We start from the raw sequence: 25,597 nt of genomic DNA, 5'->3' as shown, positions 1-25,597 counted from the left end.
CATCAGACCAGAGGACATTTTTCGAAAAAGTATGATCTTTGTCCCCATGTGCAGTTGCAAACCATAGTCTGGCTTTTTTATGGCGGTTTTGGAGCAGTGGCTTCTTCCTTGCTGAGCGACCTTTCAGGTTATGTCGATATAGGACTCGTTTTACTGTGGATATGATACTTTTGTACCCGTTTCCTCCAGCATCTTCACAAGGTCCTTTGTTGTTGTTCTGGGATTGATTTGCACAAGGTAGATGTCCTAACCGACTTGCCAAAACTATAGTTTAACAAGAAATTTGTGGAGTGGTTGAAGAACGAGTTTTAATGACTCCAACCTAAGTGTATGTAAACTTCCGACTTCAACTGTATATATATCCCTGGATAACTGTATCTCTGCGAGGTTTCATCCGACTTGATGAGTGTGGATAGAAGGGCAGGTGGTATAGTGTGTCAGTTCAGGGATGTTTATTTACCACAATGCTTTGGGGGAGGGAGTAATGTAGGAGTACTGAGTGAGTGACAGATGGTGTGTTGGTAACCCACACCCTGATGTGTGTCAGTTGCCCTGTTTGCTTACAGTTGCTATTTGTTTCTGTTTAATGAGGCTGTACTAACACATGTGTACTGGTCTTAATGCATGCCACAAATTAAGCTGTGAGGACAATGAGTAAATCTCTTCAGCACAGCAGCAGTTGTTGGCAATTTTGTTCATGTGAGTGAGTGTATATCGTACAAAATCTGTATTTTACATTTACTGGTCTAGTGATTCTGTTTTGGTAATTCAATTATTGGTGTGAATATTCTTGAAATAAATATATTTAAGATACAGTATGTTCTGTGGGGGGTGGTATAGGATAAGTACGCACATATCAGGCAGCCTTGCTGGCCAGCTGAAGATGGTTGCTGAAGCTGCGTCAGGGTGTAGTCGTGTGCCACTCTGGATATGAATGGAACCTGGGTGAGCTTATTGAACTATGACAGCAGTGCATCAGTGAGAAACCCCGTATATGCCCCACCTCCCCCACAACCCTGCCCTACCCCCTCCCTGGGCAAAGAGGCTTTGGCTACGTTGTCTCCAGTGACTGACCTGATTTCTAAGAGTGTGTGCGCTCGTGCGAGGCAGATTAGTGAGGCTGGCAGCAACTCTATTCTCTATTACATTACAGTGTCAGTTTGGGCTGGTGATGGCACAGTGTGTGCGTGTGGGAATGTGGGTCAATGTGTAGTGTGAGGTCAGTGTTCCCAGACACACACACACAAACCAGCTTTGTGGATTAATGGCCCAATGTCATCCTTTAGTTTTACATACACTTCTGTAGGTTTTTGGTCCAAAACACAAGTATTTACTCAGCAAGAATAGGAAGTGGCACATCAATGTAAAAGGGCAGGGATGGGCAACTTTGATAGGGTTGCCCCCCACCTTGCGACCAACAATTTTAGCGGCCCTCTTCTTGACAGCAGAGAGGAAAAAATGTAAGTTAATTTCCTGCAATTGTATAAATTTTGCCATGGGGCGTAGAGAAAATGTTGCAGTTTTAAAGCAAGTTTGCTGCAATTGTAAATGTTTTGCCATGGGGCGGAGAGCAGATTTTGGAATTTTATTACACGTTTTATGCAATTCTACTCATTTTGTCATGGGGCAGAGAGAAAAATGTGCAGTTTTACAGCTAACTTCCTGCAATTGTACACATTTTGCCATGGGGTAGAGAATTTTATTTTTTTTCTGAGTGAGAGTAACTAACAAAATCAATGAGGGCCCCAAGGTCAGTGATTTGACCATAATGAATACAAGTGTAGATAGCTAGCCGCTACACTAACTTGCCAAAAGGGGGGCCGCCAGTTGCCCATCACCGGTTTAGGGCAATTCCACGGGAACAGCGTGACACTGAGACTCCGATTTCAAACAAAAACCAATTTTTGCAAAGTTAAAGGTCCAATGCATCCATTTTGTTCTCAATATCAAGTGGTACCGTAGCGCCAAGTCTAGGTCCAAGAGGCTTCTACCCCCAAGCCATAAGACTCCTGAACATCTAATCAAATGGCTACCCAGACTATTTGCATCCCCCCCTCCCTTCTACACTGCTGATACTCTGTTATTATCTATGCATAGTCACTTTAATAACTCTACCTACATGTATATATTACCTCAATTACCTCGACTACTCGGTGCCCCCGCACATTGATTGACTCTGTACCGGTACCCCCTGTATATAGCTTCACTATTGTTCTTTTACTGCTGCTCTTTAATTATTTCTTACTTTTATTTCTTACTTTTTTTAGGTATTTTCTTAAAACTGCATTGTTGGTTAAGGGCTTGTAAGTAAGCGTTTCACTGTAAGGTCTACTACACCTGTTGTATTCGGCGCATGTGACAAATAAAATGTTATTTGATTAAATCATTTCTGGGTAACAATGAAGTGATCGTTTTCAATTAAAATGGTTAAAAATAAACAAAAATAGCAAGACTGTCTGAGAGTGGTCTCAGTGGGGAGGGAAAAACTAAAAACAAGCTGTTATTGACAGAGAGGTTTGGAACGGTCTTTCTAATTGGCCTATTGACTAATTAACCACCTGGTGATGTCATAAGGCAAGCCAAAACTCCATCCCTCCAAAGCAGGCAGACATTTAAGGTGGCTCTTTTCAAACAGCTCGTACACTTAAAGGGCATTATCACAATTTCACAGTATTATTCCAACCTAATAGTGTAGAAATATATATAAAACACCGGAAAATCAAGTTTTTCATTGCCTTGGGCCTTTAAACAAGGACTACTTTAACAAATGTCCACTGATCATTTTATAAAATCACATTTACTTGGAGAACAGTGCAGTTGTAAAGTTTGTTAACAGAATGACAGTTTGTGCTGTTACTGTCATCAATTTTGTTACCAAACTTTGCATCTGCACTGTTCTTCAAGTAAATGTGTTTTTGTAAAAATGTCTTTGGAAATTGTTAAAATGAATCCTTGTGCATAGAGTTGCATGTTTTTTTTAAACTTTGCAATTATTGTTTTTTGTTTGACATAAGTTTTTATGTGAAGAATCTCAGTGTCCCTGTTAATGTGGAATTTCCCTTTACCAATAGAGCAGTAGATATCCGTATGTATTAGGTTAACTAGCACCCCGTATTCTGTGGTTGTGTATGAATACTATGGAAACACATATTAGTAATCTAGAATGATTTATTTTTGAAGTTGACTACTAGTTATTACAGGCTTGAGACACACAATGGTGTCTCTTTGACAGGCTTCTGACTGGAGTTTGACAAAAGACTGCCCAGACCACCCAGGCTGCATTCATTATTTGACTTGAATGGCTATAACTGAAGGATAATGGAGTTAGGCCTAAACTCACCAACGGCTTACGTCCATCCTCCATTCAGTATTGACTGAGCTGGCCTGAGTCCCAGCCTCAGTGTCCTACTTGGGGTCCTGTCCTGTACTTGGCCAAGCCCTCTTGGCATCTTACCCTCAGGTTCTGATGTCCGCATCTCACATGGCTGCACTGTGGGGTTGGGACTCAGGCCAACACATCCCTTCAAATTCTATTTCCTTCTATTAACACATTTCCTCTTTACCCCATGATGTTCTGATATCTTAAGTTGACCAACTAAAACTTCCCTGGAGTTTCCTCTTAAGCCACTATAGTTCCCAGAACTATCTGGAATTTCCCCTTTGGAGGGATTTATCTGATGATGGACAATTTTTTTAAATGATTCCAGTCAGCATGGCCCTTGGATGAGCGACACCGTGTAGCAGTTTATCCATGCTCATGAATTAAATGGACCATACTTGTCCCACTATCCCTGTGTCAGATAAGCCGGACATGCAAATTCCCCTCCTCCACAACCTTCTGACCTTGTTAAGGGGACCGGTACATATATCAGCATCAGCAAGGTCTTTACAACAGCCCTTATTATTGTCATTATGAAGTGACCTGCTTTGTGCCTCAGTGTGCGTGTGTGTGTGTGTGCTGCCTCAATGCAGCCTGTGTTCTGGAGCTGATCCAGATTAGTAGTAATGGGTCTGGGAATGGGGAACCGTTGGATAAGGAAGATGAAGGTTCTTTACCAGGTACTGCAAGAAAAGGAAGCTATACTACATGCAGAACCTAAAACTTCCCCTTCGCTTTGAACCAAATATGATTCACTATTATGCCCTATAGTTCTGTGATATCATAAAGCCTATGGCGCTCGGGTGTTTTTATGATAAGGAAGCTGTGACTCATCAGCTTTGTTAAGTTGGGGGGGGAGGCGAAACCCAGAGTTCCCATTGAAACACATCTAAAGTGGTAATGAATAGAGAAGACAATGGGGAAAGTCCGCCAAATATCTTTCAAAGTTCATTCTTCATTGTCTGTGGTTTACAAATCTAACACTGTAGATTTAGAGGAAAAGACTGATATTGAAATAGTGAAATAACAGACGGTTGTTTCTGGTACTGTACAGTCCAACAAAGGATTCTGTCTATCAGGGATTGACTCCAGAATGTTTACTCTTTTCAACTTGCATATCTTTGCATAGAAAAAAATAACAATGAGTTAGCTTTAATCTTGTGCCGGACTGCCACGCTTGACACAGAACGCCGTAGGGCCGGAATCCTTGTGTCAATGCCGGTATGCAGTCTAGTCATTGACCCAAATAAATTTGTACTAATCTAGGAATCATGACATCATGTCATTGTCTGTCTCACTGCTACAACATACTGTATATATACTGAACAAAAGTATAAACGCAACATGTAAAGTGTTGGTCCCATGTTTCATGAGCTGAAATAAAAAATCTCCTACATTTTCCACATGCACAAAAAGCTTATTTCTCCAAAGTGTTGTGCACAAATTTGTTTACATCCCTATTAGTGAGCATTTCTCATTTACCAATATAATCTACTAGACAGGTGTGGTATATCAAGTAGCTGATTAAATAGCATGATCATTACACAGGTGCACCTTGTGCTAGGGACAATAAAAAGTCACTTTAAAATGTGCAGTTTTGTCATACAACACAATGCCACAGATGTCTCAAGTTTTGAGGGAGAGTGAAATTGGCATGCTGACCGCAGGAATGGCCACCAGAGCTGTTGCCAGGGAATTGAATGTTAATTTCTCTACCATAATCTGCCTCCAACATTGTTTTAGAGAATTTGTCAGTACGTCCAACCGGCCTCACAACTGCAGACTACGTGTAATCACGCCAGCCAAGGACCGCCACATCCACGCATGCATGAAAGTATGAATTTGCAACAGAAATGTAATTTTGATATCTCTCTCTCTCTCTCTCTCTCTCTCAGTCTCTCACACACACACACACACACTGTGCTGGCAGCTGATGGAAGAGAAGACACCCATCAAGCTTGCCATGGTGTCCAGACTGCCTAAGTTCGGGGTCCGCCCCACCACGGGGGTCACCAGCCCCCTGCCCAATGGAACCACCCCTTCACCCCAAGACAGCAAGACCACCCCCCCAGCAAGACCCAATGGGGTGGTCCGTGCCTCCTCCTTCTCTCTAAAATGGAGGAAAGACGGTGGCAGTACTCCAACCACCCCTACTAGCCTTGAAGATGATGCATGCCCAAAGGAGGGAGGGGACAAGCCCAAGACTCAGCACTCCACATGGGGGAGGGAGATCAAGAAACCCTCCCCATCCACCCCTAAGAGGGTCAGGAGGTCTGGTTCGTCTGAGTCATCTACTTCCAGCCCCAGGGCCATCCCCCGCCAAGCCGCAAAGACCAGCCCCAAGGCAGGGCCCAGACAGGGGCAGAGCACCTCCTTCAGTGGAGGCCCCAAACTAGGCCAAAATGGAGCTACTGATTTCTCAGGACAGTTAGGCTCAGGGCTGGTGAGGCCACGGGCCAGCTCCAGCTCCCCGCGCAGCAGCTCTAGAGATAGCCTGTCCCAGTCCAGCGACAGCCTCAAGTCCCTCACACTGGACAACATGGTGCGCTCGCAGAGTTTCACCCACTTCAAGCAGATCCCGTCCCCGACCAACTTGCCCATGGCACGGTCCTTCTCCTTTAACCGGGCAGTGGAGCTGGCCAAGCCTCTGGCCAACACCCAGCTACAACCACCCAGGACCAACCACATCAGACCCCACCAGCTGTCCAATGGGAGGCAGGGCCTGGGGATGGGCCTCGGCCTAGGGACAGGGCTGGGGGGGCTTCAGTATCCTAGGAGCCTCTCTTCAGCCGGCTCCCCTTCCACAACCCCTAGTGCCCTGAAAAAACCTCTTCTCCCCAACTGTGTTCTGAACAAGCCTTCTGCTCTGGGCTATAGACTGACACGGCCTGGCCAGGTCAAGCAGCAGAAACCCCTGTTTACAGGGAGGGTGAAGGGGGAGGTCAGGGCTGGAGGAGTGGGGGACCGGGATAGGGCAGAGTCACCCCCCCTCACCCTCACTCCTGACCCCCTTAGTGACAGCGACAGGACCTCAGGGGGGCAGCTCAGGGGGACAGGGGAGGGGCTAGAGGACATGTCTCTCTCCTCAGCCTCATCGCTCTCTCGAGGAGACACCAGCGAGGAGTTCTTGGATGACTTTAATAACCTGGCTGATGGGGATGTCCCAGACAACAGGACGAGAGGTAGTACTGCCACTCAGACCCGCCTGCGGAGCTTCCTGAATGAGACCATGGACTGGAATGAGATGAGCCTCTCAGGTAAGCGAAAAAAATAAGATTTCAGCAGGTGTTTTTTATCTTCTGCTACTGTGATTTGTTACTACTAGTTGCCATGATTAACCACTCTAGAGCTTTGGTAACACTGCTTCAGTCCCGTCATTCCTGACAGTCAGTAAAATGTACAGTATGAACTGTTTGGCCTATTTGTGTCCCCTGTGCAGGGCGGAAGGAGGAAGTTGGGGTGAGGACAGCCCTTGACATCCTGCCCCCAGAGAGGGGAGACTTCCTTCAGGGCTCGTCTCTGGAGCTGTCCCCCTCTAACAGCTCGGGGGGCACCTACATGTGGGACGAGGAGGATCTGGAACCCCTGGGACCCAGAACACACCCATGTGAGAGCTATGACGACTCAGACCGCCTCAACAGCATGGTGAGTCAACGCTTGGTTTGCCCCAGGGTACCAAATTCATACACACGGAAACACCCATATTTACCTTGCTGGCCAGATACAGTCAGAACATAGAGAGGGTCAGGAGAATATTTAGTCATTGTTTAGAAAAACTGACTGTTTTATTGTCCGCGATTGCCTTCTCTTCCGCTTAGCATACACTTGATTTAGTATCACTGACTAGTAATGACATACTGTAATTTCTGTATGATGCACAGTACAGTACAAAGTTAATTCATCAGATTGACTAGTGTTGGTATTCACCAGAGGCCTGATAGTGTAGTGTGTACCTTTGACCCTATTGTGTCAGTCCAGTCCTCCCAGCAAGAGCTACCTGCTTTATTCTATCAATTGATCCCGCTGCTAAAAATTCAGTTAAATTAGATCCTTAATTAGGGATTAGGAGAACAAAGACTCAGGTCAGAAAGGGAATGTGAATGCCAAGGCTGCCAGCCACCCACTCCCAACCAAGGTCTCCCTCCCTCGGGGTTCCCAGATTCCGGAATGTCTGCATAGCTCCTTACAAGCCACATATGATCTCCTGGAGATAATCGAACCGTTTCTTTCTGTTTTCCTCTCTGTGTTCCGGTGCCATTGGCTCTGGAATGTTTAACGAGCTTAATGACGGGGATTTAAAACAGTTAATCAGCTTAGTCTTTTCTTCCCTTCCTCTGGGGTTTACCATTACATGAAAACACAGAGCTGTTGACCGAACAGTGGTGCATAGACAACTGAGACAGTGTGTATTGGGGAGAGAGCTGTCTGGGGATGCCAACTGTTCTGAGTGGGTGTGAGTGACTCTCTCTAATATATAATAATACTATTTAGCAGACACTTTTATCCAAACGACTTAAAGTCATGCGTGCGGCTTCGGGAATCGAACCCACAATCCAACTGAGCCATAAATCATTGTACTGATACAATGACAATGACATTCATGTATCTGGTAAGCCTAGTAGAATAAGGTCCATCTAACATACTGTGTCCTAATTGTTTGGCCTATTAGGTCAAAGCACACTTGAGATGTGCTGCATTTGTTTGGAACACAGCAAAGTAAAGCATGTATGTAGGGTGACACCATGTGGCCAAAGCCATTTGTTACACCGATAATGAAGTATAGATTGGAGGAGAACAAGGAACTCTCTAATAACATATTGTACAGAATACATTTGTACTGTAGTGAAGCCGTCTCTAGAGTAATGCTAGGTCTCTTTCATGATCATGTGAAACGTCAATTGCTATGGAAATGCTGGGATTTGTTTTTCAATGATGTTAAAGGTAATTATGATGCAACTATGATGGTGATACGATATAGATTACAAGTATCATCATGAATATTAAGGCTATATGCACTACATGTTACACACACAGACACTCAACCATGCAAATTGGCGGAGTTATTATAATCGTACTCTTATACAGACATCGTACACACTCTCACTACATCACATCCAATATCATACACATCAACCTACTCAGATTTACTTCACACATAATATCTTGTCTCAATTTTCTAACATCTGTGGCATTGGCTCACAGGCAAACAGGCAAGGGAATTAAAAATATATTGCTAGACCCTATTTCTTAATTTTGACCGTCTAATTTTGACCGTCATAATACCTCTGATGGAAGTACAAGTACAAGCACTAATTATGGTCAATTTAGCCTGAGAATAATATCTAGTTATGGTAAGGGGTGAGATAAGTATAGCCAGTTATAATTGTAATGGTTTAGCAGATTACAAAAAAGAAGATCAGTCTTTACGTGGCTAAAAGAAAAGGAATATAACATATACTGTTTACAGAAAACTCACTCTACATCCTTAGATGAAGTTGCGTGGAAAAAGGAATGTGGTGGTGAAATAATTTTCTGTCATGGATAAAGGAACTCAAAAGGTGTGATGATATTAATTAACAAAAATGTTGATCTGAATGTGCAAATAGTCAGGAATGATTCGCAAGAAAGGTGGCTCTTTTTGAATATGAAAGTGGACGAAAAAGAGATTTGGCTCATTAATCTATATGGTCCAAATCAGGATGATCCCTACTTTTTCGAAAACATTTATACCAATTTATTGAACTTACAGGCAACAAATGATCTAATCATTATGGTAGGAGACTATAACACAGTGTTAAGTACCTCAATGGACCGTAAAGGTAATCACTCTACAAACTATCATCACCGTGCCCTTAAGGAAATCACAAATATTATGGACACATTAGAAATAGTGGATATTTGGAGACTAAAAAAACCCAACCTAGTGAGATATACATGGAGGAGACTTAATCAAGCTATTTGTCTTGACTACTTTCTTGACTCTTTCTCTCTTGCATCAAAGGTTAAAAAACTTTTAATAGGAGACAGAATGCGATCGGATCATCATTTAATTGGCATTCACATAACTCTTATAGATTTTCCATGAGGACGGAGATATTGGAAATTGTATCGAAGTTTACTGGAGGACAACCTATTTTTAACTAAGACAAAATAATTTATATCAGATTTTTTCCAGTATAATATAGGTTTAGCAAATCCCCTTATTGTTTGTATTACGTTCAAATGTACCTTCAGAGGTCATTCAATTAAATATTCATCAATAATAAAAAAGCAGTTTCTGTCTAAAGAGACAAGACTAACTAATAGTACAGGTAGATAGCAATAAAAATGACACTACAGAGACAGAAAATAAGTTAGATGAAAAACAAAAATAACTTGAGGAACTTATTCAAGAACGATCGAATGTAATCTATTACAAAAATAAATCAAACTGGAAGGAATATGGAGAAAAATGCACAAAATGCTTCCTGAATCTCCAGTACAGGAACGCTAACAAGTAGAATTTGGAGAAAGTCGTTACTGAAGACTGAGTCATCTATAATTCTCCGAATGATATTTTAAAAGAGGAAGCTAATTATTTTAGGCAGTTGTTCTCTTTTCCTCCCCATCCTATCCCACTGAAGGAAGATTACAGTAAGGAATTCTTTCCAAATAATATAAAAAATGGAAAATTAACAAATGTACAGAAAAATCAGTGCGAAGGCCAAATTACAGAGGAAGAACTTTTTGAGGCTATTAAATCCTTTCAGTCTGGAAAAACCCCAGGGCTTGATGGCATACCGGTAGAGGTATATCAAGCCTTCTTTGATATACTAAAAGCTCCATTGTTAGATTGTTTTAACTACTCCTATAGAAATGGTAGTCTGTCAGGTACTCAGCAGGAAGGTCTGATTTCTCTATTATTAAAACAAGACCCAGATGGCAAATATAAAGACCCAGTCTATCTAAGAAACTGGAGACCCCTTACACTTCAATGTTGTGATGCAAAATGCATAGCACTCAGAATTAAAAAGGTTTTACCAGGTATTGTTCATCCTGATCAGACAGGTTTTTTACATGGAAGATACATTGAAGATAATATACGACAACTACTAGAAATAATAGAACGTCATGAAACATCTAAGAGGCCAGGCCTTGTATTTATAGCAGATTTTGAAAAGGCATTTGATAAAGTAAGACTGGATTTTATTTATAAATGCCTGGATTTTTTCAATTTCGGTGATTCTCTTATAAAATGGGTAAAATAATGTATAGCAACCCCAGGTGTAAAATAGTAAATAACGGCTACTTCTCAGAGAGTTTTGAATTGTCAAGAGGAGTTAAACAAGGGTCACCATACCTATTCTTTATAGCCATCGAAATGCTAGCCATTAAAATCAGATCCAATAACCACATTAGAGGATTAGAAATCCAAGGTTTAAAAACAAAGGTGTCCAAGTATGCCGATAACTCAAGTTTTAAATTAAGTCCACAAGCTAGATTACTGCAGTGTCTCATTGAAGATCTAGATATATTTTCTGGACTCTCTGGACTAAAACCTAATTATGATAAGTGTACAATATTACGTATTGGATCTTTAAAAAATACAACTTTTACATTACCCTGCAGTTTACCTATAAAATGGGCTGATGGTGAAGTAGACATCCTTGGTATTCATATCACAAAAGATATAAGTAAGCTGTCCACAATGGATTTCAATAGAAAACTTGTAAAAATAGACAAGATCCTGCAACCATGGAGAGGTAAATACATGTATATTTATGGAAATATTGCCCTGATTAACTCCTTGGTCATATCTCAGTTTACTCACATATGGCGCTGCCTACTCCTAATGATTCGTTTTTCAAATTATATAAGCAAAAATATTTAGCTTTATCTGGGACGCTAAACCAGACAAAATAAAGCGTGCCAATCTAAATAATGAATATGAATTGGGTGGGTTGAGATTATTTAAATATAAAAGCACTAAACCTCTCTCTAAAAGCTTCACTCATTCAAAAGTTTTACTTGAATCCTAAATGGTTCTCAAGTAGATTGCTAAGAAAAGCTCATCCATTGTTTAAAAATGGCCTTTTTGCCTTTATGCAGATTGCCATGTCTCATTTTCGATTAATTGAAAATGATACTTTGAAAAAAGTATCTCACTTTTTCAAACAAGCATTGCAGAGCTGGCTACAATTTCAATTTCATCCCCATGAAAAGATAGAACAAATATTGTGGCTGAACTCAAATCTGCTGGTTGATAAAATACCTGTATTTATGGGAAAGGTGTTTGAAAAGGGTATTTGGTTCTTAAATGATATTGTAAATTGGAATGGTAGAGTTATGTCGTTCATGGAGTTATCAGAATTGTACGGGAAGGTCTGCTAAATCAAAGAGTATAACCAATTGAGTATAACCAGCATTACCCCAAAAATGGAGGAGGCAGGTGGCCGCGGGAGGAGGTAGGGAACTGGTCTGTCTGCCCAATATAAAGGATCAGAACTGGCGGAGGAATAAAAATAGCATAAATAGGAAAGCATACCAGTTTCATTTGAGGACCAGGATGTTGACAACTGTGCCACACAGATTGCAAAATAGTTTGGAAGAGATTTTTGATGTACCAATTCCATAGTACAGGGCGTATGAGTTGATTATATAAAACAACACAAGATTCAAGACTTCGTGCTTTTCAGCTAAACTTATTATATAGAATTCTTGCCACCTACAAAATGTTGAATATTTGGGACATAAAATCATCGAAGCTCTGCAGATTTTGTTGTGAGGATACAGAATCAATAGACCATTTATTCTGGTGTTGCCCTCAGGTTTCTGTTTGTGGTCTCAGGTTCAGGAATGGCCCTAAAATTGACCCTAGAAATAGTACTGTTAGGAGATCTGGAGAGACCGGGTCAGTCAATTACTAATACTCTAAGTAAATGTATTTATCTTCAACTCGCAATCTGTGGATTAAATTCGATAGATTGAAATTGTACTTTAAACATCACAGCATAGTTGAAAGATATATGTTGCGTAGAAATCCGAAGAGGGTGGCCAGCAGAGACAGGTGGGATGGGCTGAGGGAAGCTGAAGGTTGGGATGTGGAATTGGAGACAAGTGGGACTGGAGTTGCTGTGCGGGAGATAGAATGATGGTCAAAGATAAAAGTAAAAAATAAAGTCAAAATAAAACAATAAAAAGTACGTTTGAATGACACCTGATGAGCAGTGTTTATACAGCTAATGCCGGTTTGCCTGAGGCTGATGCCGTGCAGGTGTTTGTACACATGCATATACACACTCTCATTCAAATAAACACATACAAGAACACACACATACATGTAATAGTGCCAGACATGCACACAAACATATACAGTTGGCATTGCTGTTATGATTTTAGTTGTCCTTGATGTCCTTTGTTTTTTATAGATTTTTTTGTTGCTGTTTTCTTCTGTCTTTTTCTTTTTTCTCTTTAGTTCATTCTCTTGGTTGTTGGTGCATTGGGGGATTCTTGGGGGTGAAGAATGAAATGAATTGTATTTAAAAATATATATTCTGGGGGGGGTGGGAGGGGTCTTGAATGGTTGAGGGACAGCTATAGGGGAACTGTGGGGGATCTTGGAGGGTTAGGGTTCATGTTTTTTGGCCTGGTAGGAGATCTGTCAACGTGCCCTTGAGCAGGGCATTGACCCTGGATGCTTCTGTGTGTTGCTCTGAATGGGAGTCTGTTGGATGACTGGTATGGTGTAGTTGTTGAGCGGCTTCACTGCAAGTATATTGTATGTTTTGGATATTCACATTTGTTTTATTTTTATTAAAAAAAGTTAAGGACCCTGGGACTAAACACCTCCCTCTGCAACTAGATCCTGGACTTCCTGACGGGCCGCATCCAGGTGGTAAGAGTAGGCAACAACACATCCGCCACGCTGATCCTCAACACTGGGGCCCCTCTGGGGTACGTGCTTAGTCCCCTCCTGTACTCCCTGTTCACCCATGGCTGCGGGGCCAAGCACCACTCCAACACCATCATTAAGTTTGCTGATGACACAACAGAGGTAGAGGCCTGATCACCGACAACGATGAGACAGCCTATAGGGAGGAGGTCAGAGACCTGGCAGTGTGGTGCCAGGACAACAAGCTCTCCCTCAATGTGAGCAAGACAAAGGAGCTGATTGTGGACTATAGGAAAAGGAGGGCTGAACAGGCCCCCATTAACATCGACGGTGCTGAAGTGGAGCAGGTCGAGAGTTTCAAGTTCCTTGGTATCCACATCACCAACTAACTATCATGGTCCAAACACACCAAGGCAGTTGTGAAGAGGGTACGACAACACCTTTTCCCCTTCAGAAGGCTGAAAAGATTTGGCATGGGCCCAAAGATCCTCAAAAAGTTCTACAGCTGCACCATCGAGAGCATCCTGACCAGTTGCATCACTGCCTGGTATGGCAACTGCTTGGCATCTGACCGTAAGGCGCTACAGAGGGTAGTGCGTACAGTCCAGTACATCACTGGGGCCAAGCTTCCTGACATCCAGGACCTATATATACTAGGCGGTGTCGGAGGAAGGCCCAAAAAATGGTCAAAGACTCCAGTCACCCAAGTCATACACTGTTATCACTGCTACCGCACGGCAAGTGGTACCAGAGCGCCAAGTCTAAGACCTAATGCTCCTTAACAGCTTCTACCCCCAAACCATAAGACTGCTGAACATTTAATCAAACAGACAGCCGGACTATTTACATTGACACCCAAACTCTATTTCATGAACTGCATTGTTGGTTAAGGGCTTGTAAGTAAGCATTTCACGGTAAAGTCTACCTGTTGTATTCGGTGCATTTGACAAATGAAATTTGATTTGATTTGTATGTGTGCCATTCAGAGGCAGAAAGGGTGTGCAACTCAATAGTAGGAAGGTGTTCCTAATGTTTGTACACTCAGTGTAGACAGACAAGTCTCCTAAGAGGCAACAGCCAGCCATGATGATCTGTTGTCTGGTGTTGGATTAACCTGACAAACGTCTTATGATCCTGTGATGTAAAAGAGCTTCATAACACAGAACCCAGACAAAACAAATCACAGTCATCCTAGTTAAGCTGTGTTGCAATATCTCTGTGCCTCCACTTGATGGCAGTGTTAAGTTAAATATGACATAAGTGTGTGTGTGGTAAGAGAAATACATCACCTGGTTTCCATGTTTTTCACTTGATGATTTCCTATAGCCTGCTGTTGAGTAGTAGACAGCCAGTTTCATAATTAGAAGTACTCCTGCCCTTATATTAGAGGTTTTAATACATTATAATAGCATTTTATTAATCTCTGTTTTGGATATAAATGGCATGATATTTTGTTGAATTCGTGAAACTTGAAACCGTGCGCGTGCGTTCACATTCCCATTCTTCCCCCTGCTTGCGCGTGTACAAGCATCCTGCAGATGAAAGTTGACGCTTGTCTGTTTTGTGGATATAGGCAAATATATGTCCTAAATGGGCTATAACGTTATGGCTACAGCAATATTTATTTGGCTCGATTTGGTTGCTATAGAAACCGTCACTATCATCACAATGGAAACAAGAATGTAAGCGCATGCATATGCATGAAAAAGTAACGCTTGAGTCCAACAAAATGAAATATAAACAGTCTAAGTTCGAAATGACACGGTTTCATATGTACAACATCTAAAGACCTGCCTCACTATATTGGGAGCTTTGCTGTTTCTAAAATGCCGTGTTTTGGTGTTTCTGTAGCCGTTGTTCATGTTTTCTGCTTCCCATCATACTGCCCAATGAGCCCGAGGAGGTCTAGTGGCTGTCTGTATTCATTCTAATGTACCTGAAAATTTCCACGGAAATGCTGTAACAGATAGACATTGGAATAAACAATGTGAAGCCACTCTTTCTTCTATTCTTTTCACATACTCTCTCCTTGGCCTGTTTATTCCTTATTCCTGCAGATACCTAGTATTTGCTGTGTTTTTATTTTAACTCGGCTTCTCTCATGTGAGACATATCCTATCAGAAGCAGAGCAAGCTCCTGACGGCGCTGTCTCTAATCCTCGTCTCCTCTCTGACTTCAAAGCCGCAGAGCTGCTGCTTCTTGATTTATTTATTTGGATCTAATGTTAGGCTTTGTAGCGCTGGGTGGTGACAGCCCAATTCATTAGCAGATAAATGAGCTCGGTGCTTAAGCCTTTCTCTTTGCAGTACACTGCTGTTATAGTACACACACTCAGCAAGCAGACTGTTGTCATATTAGTTAGCTAATATCTAGGCTGCTTTGTTTGCCACGCATAAATTGCCAACATGTCCCTACATTGTCTTGTCTGATAATTCATTGATTTCTTATTTCTCTCTCTTGCCTTCTGTCTTCCGTCTTAGTATATGACATACGCCTGCATGCATTTATAGCTTCTATACTGAACCAATGTGTCGTCAGCCAGAACCCGAACTACTGTTTTTTGAAAGTAGGAATTTACAATGATGACGGTGATCTGTGTCAGCCCTAAGATTAGTGGGCTCAATGTAGTCATCATGTTTTCCTGTTGGTTGCTGACCACAGTGGTAACTATTAGTAACTCCCTTAGTCTGTTTTAAATGTGATAGTCCAAGGTCTCCATTTAAACTCCATTTAGGCTGACATTTTGTTCCACAACATAACATTCTAAAACTGGCTAGTTTTGCCTCCTCGCGTCTTTCCTTATATCGCCTGCTAGATGTAAACCAGGCTTACTTTTACTGCTGCTTTTGGGTTTGTCGAATTGATTATTAAGTTGATAAAAGCAATCGAGGGTGGGCAAGGCAGAGGTTTATGAAAAGAGTGGAGGACGAATCTGTCACTCACTTATCCCCGTAGCTCTGTTCGCATCAAATGGAGATAACAGGAGGATGAAAATGGAACGAAGAGGGAGAGATGTATGTAGTGTAATTATGAAAGGCCTAATTCCCTCATGCCAAGTACAAAGAGACACCGTATCAGAACACACACACACCAAATACGCGCACCACTTTAGCACTGTCCTTAAATACAGAACCCTGTAAACAGTGTCGTTTCAAGTCATTTATTATAGTCAGCTAGATGGACAACAGCTTCTTGTCTTGTCATTTAGCATAAATCCAACCGCCGCCACTCTCAAGCCGTATTCACACATTGGCGTCAGAATCCGCTTCTGCTTCCACAAATGAAAGCATGCATATAATGTCCCCCGTTTATCCCATTTGAAATCTGGATGAATTTAAACCAATCTACACCGACCACTGTCCCTCCAACACATTCTGGTGGGTTCGGGTTGGCTGAACGAAGAGGCACCAGAAGCAGAGAAAATAGAGCAGTGATCTATTTCCCACCGCATCTGCCGCCCATATGACCATCGGTTCCACTCCGCTGGGCAAAGCGGAAATAAAACGTTGACTCTCTATGGTGGTCAATGCGGATTCCGCTTTTTGGAACGTTTGTGAATGAGAGGTCACTGTGGGCAGTCAGAGGGCAAATGATCCTGGCACCGGATTATTTCCTCACTGGAATAGCTGGATCTAATGGAAAATGTGAAAATTCTGCTTGTGTTCCCAACATTACAAAATCTAGCCTGTGAGCTCATCATTTTTGTGGACAGACACACGTAACATAAATGGTATCGTAGCGTCTGTCAACAGACTGCGGGATATGACAACTAATGAGCTGGTTTTTAGTCTCTGACTATCTCGACAAGTCACGATTTTGAAGGTCTTTCAAATGTAGCTATTATTAAAAAATGTTTTTTTGAAATGTACAGGGAAACCTTTGCCTGTCACCTTTAACCATCCCAACCCTGAATGTCCCAACCTAAAGCAGCACAACTGACCTTAGATCAGCGCTATGGGGCCATCTCTCCTTAATTCTCTCTTTTGTGCCCAAGTCAGTATCATCCTAGTGTCCTTGGAAGGGAAGTTCTGCTCTCATCAATCTCTCTAACACTTTCCGTGCTCATAGTGACCCTCTAATTGTCCCTGTAAAAGTCAATAAGCCCTTTGCAGCAACGGACACCTAGATTACACCACATTACATCCTTTATAGAACCACAGAGAATGGTCATATGCAGTTGGCTAGAGCCTGAGAATTGGGTTTGGGGGAAATGCATTAGTTCAAGAGCAGTAAATGAGTCGAATAATTGGATTACAAAGCAGTGCTATCATTGTAGAGGTAGAGGGCATATTTTATATTTAAAGGACAAGCTTAGTGCTTTCAACTCAGAACTTCAGTGTAGAATAAGGTCAACATAATGTCATTGTGGAGGCATTGCAGAGGTACACTCACACATAGGTTAGTAAAACTTTATTTGGAGATACTGTATTGGTCTTTTATCGAAGAAACAGTTTTGAAATCTTCAGTATCTCACATTGCAGTAAGCCCCACTGTGTTACATTTAGTCTGGGAATTACCTTCATTTAGAGTGAAGATCTACTGAAGGAGCAGCAGTTGATCTGCAGGCAGCTCTGAAGCCTTCATTGAGAGTTATGGGAAACAGAATGGACATGTAATGAAAATGCCATGATAATTCTGATCTCAGGCAGAGGGGCTGGTGACTACGTCTCAGAATGTGCGACAGCTATTGATTTGAACAGTTTCAGACTCATTTCTTAAGCCCCTCTAGGATATATTAGACGTTTGGATGTTTATATTTGTGCCCTTAATTCCTTATACAGTAGAACAATCATTTACCCAAAAGTTAGTATTTTTTATTTGTTCTAGTTTCATTTTGTATAGATTACGTTTCTGGAATGTATGCATTCACTACTGTAAGTCGCTCTGGATAAGAGCGTCTGCTAAATGACTAAAATGTAAAATGTAACAAATGGGTTAGGCAGACTGAAGTTCTGCAGGGCTTGGGTTGTGGGGGCAAAGCTACATATATTAATCACACTAGTGGGTCATATACTAGTGGGTCATATGAGGTAATCTGTGTGAGTTTTGAGCCTCAGCTAACCTCAGATTCATATCTGAACAGAGAGTTGTGTTTGTTTGAAGTTTCAATTCAATATTGGGTTGAATGGGCCAAGGCTTTTCCTTTGGCTTATTATTCTTCATTGATCTCCCCACCGGGTGCAGATTGAGAGGGGAGTAGGGAGAAGATGGGGATTGTGAGGTTAACTGACTGAGGGACACAGAATGGTGCAGGAATTTCCATAGCATGTTACAGTCCCTGTGCACAACCACAGTAAAATGCTTCCTGATTTGATGTAATCATAATGTGAATAATGTGTAACCTCAATCGATTAAATATTTGAACAACATGTAAGCTCAATGAATGAAATATCTTTATATGAAAGATGTATGACGAGAGAGATGGATAATCATGCTAATCCTGTAAATCAGTTGCCCATTAGTTTCCATCTACTGAACAGGAGGTGAAGCACCACTGAGGGGACCACCACTGGAGCTATCTTCATTTCAATATGGGGACCTGCTGTGGTACTGTGGTTCTGTTGGACCCCCCCAGTCCTCTCTGTTTGGCTGGCGGTTCCAACGTCAGAGCCCCAGGGCAGTCAGCTGGAGTGGGATTTGTGTGAAATTAGACCCCAGATTCCCAGTTCATTCAACCAGCCCTTTTCTTCTCCTCCTTGGGGGAGATTATGTGGCCCGCTCAGCATCTAAGCTGCAGCCTGCCGGTGTGAAATGCCATTTCCTCTCGAGCAACGTGCCGTGACTAAGGCCTGCTCTGCATGAGGAACCTCTAGAGGAGAGAGGGATAGAGTGGGGGAGGAGGTGAGGAGAATGGAAGAGAGCGAGGAGACGAGAGGAAGAGGACAGAGAAAGAGAGTGGGAGAAGTAAAGAGGGTGATAATAGAAATAGTAAAAAAGCAGAGGAGGGAGTAGAGGAGAGCAGGCATGTGGGAGAAAGACTGAGTACAGTTCAGTTGGGTGCACTGGCAGATATAAGTATGGATCAAAAGATATTGGATGTTATTTTTCTGTTTTCTATCATGGTTCCCTGCTTCAATGCCAGTTTTTGATTTAGATAACTATTCTCTAACCTTTAATAACACAACATCCATTAAATACCACCAACCACCATCATTTTATGGGTACATCTTCAAGTAAAGGCCTCGCTATGTATTTTCATTTTCTGCTGAAGCACAAAATTGCCTGGGAATTGATGCTTTGGAAAGCAAAAAGGTGAGGAGTACAAATCAACACTTCATACTTTGAAGTAATAATTTGTACTCTTGCCTTTTTTGCTTTTGGGTATGTTATGCTTTGAATTCAACAACATGCAAAGTGCAGACTATTTTAGCTTTAATAATAAAACATACTTACCGATTTTATATTATTATACGCATTCAAGAGTGATGTTTCTTTTGAGAAATTCATGTCTGCAAATCTTTTGTTGTCTCCGACTCTGCTTCTTGTTGTTTTGAATAACAACCTGTGTTTGTCCGTGAGAGTCTGATTCAAAAGGAGCTGTGAGCCTAAAAATGTACTCACTACTTTTGCACCGGCAGACAAAAACAGTGAACTAATCATGCCTTTACAGATGGGAGCGTTGAGATGTTTTTTGAAATACCCCGACATTCTGTACAATCTTTTTTTGAGGATCTCTTGTGAACTGACAAAACAAAACAGTATATTGTCATAATATAAATTGAATCGAAATAACATAACATCAATTGAACTAACTTTTGTCTCTTCCACCATGCAGGACATTCTGAACAACCTGGAGCCAGCTGACCTGGAGGATGACGACCTCATGCTGGACGTGGACCTCCCTGAGGACGGCTCTCTACGAACACAGACAACAGTGGCTCCAGGTACAGTCATCGCTTCCTTCATCTTTCCCCAGGCTTGGTGCTCCTTAACACTAATGATTGGTTCAGTAGAGCCCTAATCATTACAATGAAAGCCTAATCACTGTGACCAGACCCTCTCACCTTTTGAGTTTAGCTCTTGATTCCATTCTGTAAATGTAATCATGGCACACCTATGGAAATGACAATTGAATCTCTAATCATGACACATTCCTCTGGTCCTATTTCAACTGCTGATTAGGTAACGAGATAAACTCATCTCATAGATCGTTTTGGTGAATAGGTCTCTATTCTCAGAGACGGCAGGATTGTATTTGTGTGTGTGTAGGTGTGCTGTGGGTGTGTGTGGGCATCTATGTGTGTGTCTGCGTGAGAGAAATATTTTGGCATTTTGTTACATTATACAAGCCATCACAAACTCCCTACGTCAGTGATCATCAGTCATTGATCATGAATTTTAGGTAATGAAGTCTCTCCACTGTATTGGAAATGCCACACTGACAGTGTCATTCATGGCGAATGCAGTTCTTTCCACTGCTCTGAAAACACTTGGCCCAGTGTGAGACTGCTGACCGGTCTTGCCAAAGGATTGCTAACAAGGGTCCCTTTATGACCATAAAACTCACAGACAACCCAAAGTGCATCTCGTTCTGTCTCTATACACACACACACACACACACACACACACACACACACACACACACAGCCTGGATTTTCAGTTCACAGAGCGCTACATTGAGTGTGTTGTGTGACAGGAATGTTCACTCTGAAGGATTGTGAAGCCAACCGGCATCCTGGAAAGAGACCGTATTTATTTATAGCTCTGTATGTCATAGCGAGGGGTTGTAGTTAAGGGACAGGGGAGCGGACAGAGGGTCCAGCCAAGCTCAGCCCTCTGTGGCAGGCCTAAAGAGAGGGGAGGAAAGGAGGGAGCTTCAATGTAGCATAGCCTTAGGCCCATCCTCCCTTTCCTCCCCTTCCTCCCTTCTTCCCATGGGCACAGGCTCTGCCAGCCAAGCAGGAAGGGGAAAGGGAGAAGGGAAAAGGAGGCCCTGCTATTTTCTCCAGCAGGCAGACTCCAGCTCCAATGACAGGAGAGGTCCTGGTGGTCTCTCCCTACCCTGCCCAAGCCGGTGACTCCCAGCCTGGCCACAGACACAGCCACCCCAGCCTCTCCCTCTCTGGCCACTTGTGGAGTTTCTCCAGCCCTTTAAAAAGCTGACTAGGACTTTAGCCCACTCTTTTCCCTCTTCATTTTACCACTTTGGATTTGCAATGTTTGGATTTGAGTTGTGTACATGTTGAGAAGACGTTCACGGATGTAGCAGAGCATGTTGGAATGTAGCAGGTCACTTCTGGAATTACTGGGCTGACTATTTTGACGGGGTCGTCTTCAGTTGCGGTATGTGGAGAGAGGCTGGGTAAGGTATTTGTTTAGTCCTCAGCTGAAGAACTCTCATGCTACAACAGTAAGATTGAGTTATTTGAAGACTGGCACACAATTTTATGCAGTTTGTCTTTTTTATTTTGTCTCAGTTCATTAATGGCTTGTTTGATTAGAGTGTTGCCAATATTTATGTTCCTTGGTTGCTCTGTTTGGAAGAGAAATTGTGTGTCTGTCCGTGTCTGTAATGTAAGTGTTTTGTGGGTGTGTATGAGTTTGTTAGTTTTCTCTGTTGATGTTAACCCCTGAGAGTCCTACTGTCTGACTGTAGGCCTTAGCTTGAAGCTAGAACTGCCTTCTTCTTGGGTTTGATCTTATTCAGTACAAATCAGTGAATGTGTTATGAGATGAAAAACTGCTTGAAGTATCATTATTTCACTATTTGTAGTGTGTGTGTGTGTGTGTGTGTGTGTGTGTGTGTGTGTGTGTGTGTGTGTGTGTGTGTGTGTGTGTGTGTGTGTGTGTGTGTGTGTGTGTGTGTGTGTGTGTGTGTGTGTGTGAGAACAAATAAAAGTCCCCTAAGTTAACCTTGTCCCATGAGGCAATGTTTGTGTATGCTTGGCAGAGTGTATACAGGACTCTGTTTACCCAGAATGGAATGGTATTGAACACATCAAACAAATTGAAGCCACGTTTGACTCCATTCTAGGGCTGACCCCATTTAGTGGACTGGTCGATTGTTTGGTCGATAGGCTGTTGGTCGACCGAGATTTCTTTAGTCGGGCAGTAGCAAAAAACAAACAAAAAAATCATGGTGTACAAGACACCTGTCTGTTGTGGAGGCCGTGGGGATGCCATAGTCCATCAGTGTGCTACTGAAATTGTATATTGTTATATTATGTAAGAACAATGGTGCAACAAAAATAAAAAAAATTGAATTATTTTATAACAAATGTGCTTTCTCCCACGTTGGATAACAGCCCTTGCCTTAATTGTCTAAGAAAAGTGAGGAGAGAGGACACCCTGACTTAATTAGGTCCATAATCAATAGCCTAACTGTTAAATGTGCCTGGCTTCATAAATCATCCATATACAGTGCCTTCAGAAAGTATTCAGACCCCTTGACTTTTTCAACATTTTGTTACATTACAGCCTTATTCTAAAATTGATAAAAATTCCTCAGCAATCTACACACAATACCCCATAATGACAGGTTTTTAGAAATGTTTGCAAAAAACAGAAATACCTTATTTACATAAGTATTCAGCCCCTTTGCTATGAGACTCAAAATTGAGCTCAGGTGCATCCTGTTTCCATTGATCATCCTTGAGATGTTTCTTGATTGGAGTCCACTAAGTAAATTCAATTGCTTGAACATGATTGTCTATATAATGTCCCACAGTTGACAGTCCATGTCAGAGCAAAAACCAAACCATGAGGTCGAAGGAATTGTCTGTAGAGTTCAGAGACATGATTGTATCGAGGCACAGATCTGGGGAAGGTTACCAAAAAATGTCTGCAGTATTGAAGGTCTCCAAGAACACAGTGACCTCCATCATTCTTAAATGTAAGAAGTTTGGAACCAGCAAGACTCTTCCAAGAGCTGCTCCCACGGCCAAACTGAGCAATCTGGGGAGAAGGGCCTTGGTCAGGGAGGTGACCAAGAATCCGATGGTCAGTCTGACAGAGCTCTAGATTTCCTCTGTGGAGATGGGAGAACCTTCCAGAAGGACAACCATCTGCTGCAGCATTCCACCAATCAGGCCTTTATGGTAACGTGGCCAGACGGAAGCCACTCCTCAGTAAAAAGCACATGACAGCCTGCTTGGAGTTTGCCAAAAGACTCTCAGACCATGAGAAAAAATATTCTCTGGTCTGATGAAACCAAGATTGAACACTTTGGCCTGAATGCCAAGCGTCACGTCTGGAGGAAACCTGCCCCATCCCTAAGGTGTATCACAACCGGTCGTGATTGGGAGTCCCATTGGACGCCGCACAATTGGCCCAGCGTCGTCCGGGTTTGGCCGGTGTAGGCCGTCATTGTAAAGAAGAATTTGTTCTTAACTGACTTGCATAGTTAAATAAAGGTTAAATAAATGTAAAAAATAATGTCAATGGTGGTGCCAGCATCATGTTTTTCAGCGGCAGGGACTGGGAGACTAGCTAGGATCGTGGCAAAGATGAACAGAGCAAAGTACAGAGATTCTTGATGAAAACCTGCTCCAGAGTGCTCGGGAGCTCAGACTGTGGCGAAGGTTCACCTTCCAACAGGACAACAACCCTAAGCACACAGCCTAGACAACGCAGGAGTGTCTTCGGGACAAGTCTCTGAATGTCCTTGAGTGGCCCAGCCAGAGCCCGGACTTGAACCGAACATCTCTGGAGAGACCTGAAAATAGCTGTGCAGCAACGCTCCCCATCCAACCTGACAGAGCTTGAAAGGATCTTCAGAGAAGAATGGGAGAAACTCTCCAAATACAGGTATGCCAAGCTTGTAGCCAGCAGGACTTGAAGCTGTAATCGCTGCCAAAGGTGCTTTAATAAAGTACTGGGTAAAGGATCTGAATACTTATGTAAATGTGATATTTCAGTTCCAAAAATGTTATACATTTGCAAACATCTATAAAAACTGTTTTTGCTTTGTCATTATGCGGGTATTGTGTGCAGATTATAAAAACAGTTTAATCAATTTCAGAATAAAGCTGTAACGTAACAAAATGTGGAAAAAGTCAAGGGGTCTGAATACTTTCCGATCTACAGAAATATGATTGATCCTGCTTGTGTTACCTGTTTGAGTGTTTGAGCCTCACGCAACCACATGTCGAATACAATCAGAATTGGCTGTAATTATGTAGCACGATTAACACTGTGGATGTTCTGTGGTGGTCGCTGCAGCAGGAAGGAAGAAGAGACAACGGGTGCTAGTCACACAGTCTCACTGTCTTTTTTTTAACACAGCGCAGCACGTCTGAGCCCGGCACAATCAAATCAATTGCGGTCGGACTCCCTGTGGTCATTTGTGTGTCTTAATTATTTAATATAACAGTTTGCTTAAAGCATCAGACAAGCTCAGTGCATAATACAGTTGATTTGATTTAAAATATTTTGACCGATTGATTGGTCGAAAGAACAGACGACTCTTGGTCGACAAAGATTTGTTTTTGTCGTGGACAGCCCTACTCCATTCCATTTATTCCTTTTCAGCCTCCCACCATAGAACCACCACACACACACTCACACACACACACACACACACACACACACACACACACACACACTCACACTCACACACACACACACACACACACACACACACACACACACACACACACACACACACACACACACTCACACTCACACTCACACTCACACACACACACACTCACACTCACACTCACACTCACACTCACACACACACACACTTCTAAGCTACCTTGTGGATGATCTATCCATCCATCCATCTAGACGCTGATGAGATGGCCCATTCTGACCGCTCAGAGAGGGGGGGACGAAAGGGTCACTGGAGGAGGAGGCAGCCTCGCTGGAATGGACTAGACCACTTCCATAATGACAACAGGTGAGACTCGGTAGCTGTCCTACAGCATGGAAATGGCAAAACGACCAAACAGAACAGTCTACTAGGTGTGCTGTATTAATTAATATAAAGCTGCTGTGTCCATTATTGTGCATTTGGTAAATGACTTAATTTGCCCATTTAAGCCTAGTCAATGTGGCAAAGGTCATTCTCTTACTGCCTCTCCTCTTTCTATAATATAATAATAACACATGCTCCTCTTTTTCTCTCTCTACTCTCTGTTCTCTCTCTATCCATCCTCTCCCAGGGGTCCAGTGTTCCAGCAGTATGAGGGTTACACTTGTCATGGAGGGTTCATGGTTGGCCCCCGTCCACTTCCTCCTGTAGGGAGACACGATGGCTACTCGGGGGCGCTGGACGAGCTCACACTCAAACACATGGCCCAGGACTGCAGCTCTGTTAAAAACAAGCTGCTCAAACTCAAGAGTTTATTACAGGTAACACACACACACACACACCCTCAAAGTCTCGAAGGCAGTCTTTAGG

General features: G+C 42.5%; 1 protein-coding gene across 7 annotated transcripts in view; it reads left to right on the top strand.

The window, feature by feature from the left end:
- ccser2a (coiled-coil serine-rich protein 2a) overlaps window positions 1-25,597 on the top strand; it is a 76,446-nt gene that overhangs the window by 35,063 nt on the left and 15,786 nt on the right. For 6 of the 7 annotated variants that reach the window (XM_082964797.1, XM_082964798.1, XM_082964802.1 and 3 more), the window contains 5 exons: window positions 5,275-6,636; window positions 6,819-7,024; window positions 20,027-20,135; window positions 24,982-25,093; window positions 25,359-25,548. In XM_082964797.1, the coding sequence (XP_082820923.1) occupies window positions 5,313-6,636; window positions 6,819-7,024; window positions 20,027-20,135; window positions 24,982-25,093; window positions 25,359-25,548 (1,941 nt within the window). In that variant the 5' untranslated portion in view covers window positions 5,275-5,312. The remainder of the gene's footprint in view (window positions 1-5,274; window positions 6,637-6,818; window positions 7,025-20,026; window positions 20,136-24,981; window positions 25,094-25,358; window positions 25,549-25,597) is intronic. The other variant, XM_045700876.2, reaches the window with a different exon arrangement.

This window comes from Salmo salar, chromosome 18, assembly GCF_965601325.2.
Source record: "Salmo salar chromosome 18, fSalSal1, whole genome shotgun sequence".
Taxonomy (NCBI): Eukaryota; Metazoa; Chordata; class Actinopteri; order Salmoniformes; family Salmonidae; genus Salmo; species Salmo salar.
Note: the sequence above shows the minus strand (reverse complement) of the source record. Positions and strands in the feature narration are given on the sequence as shown.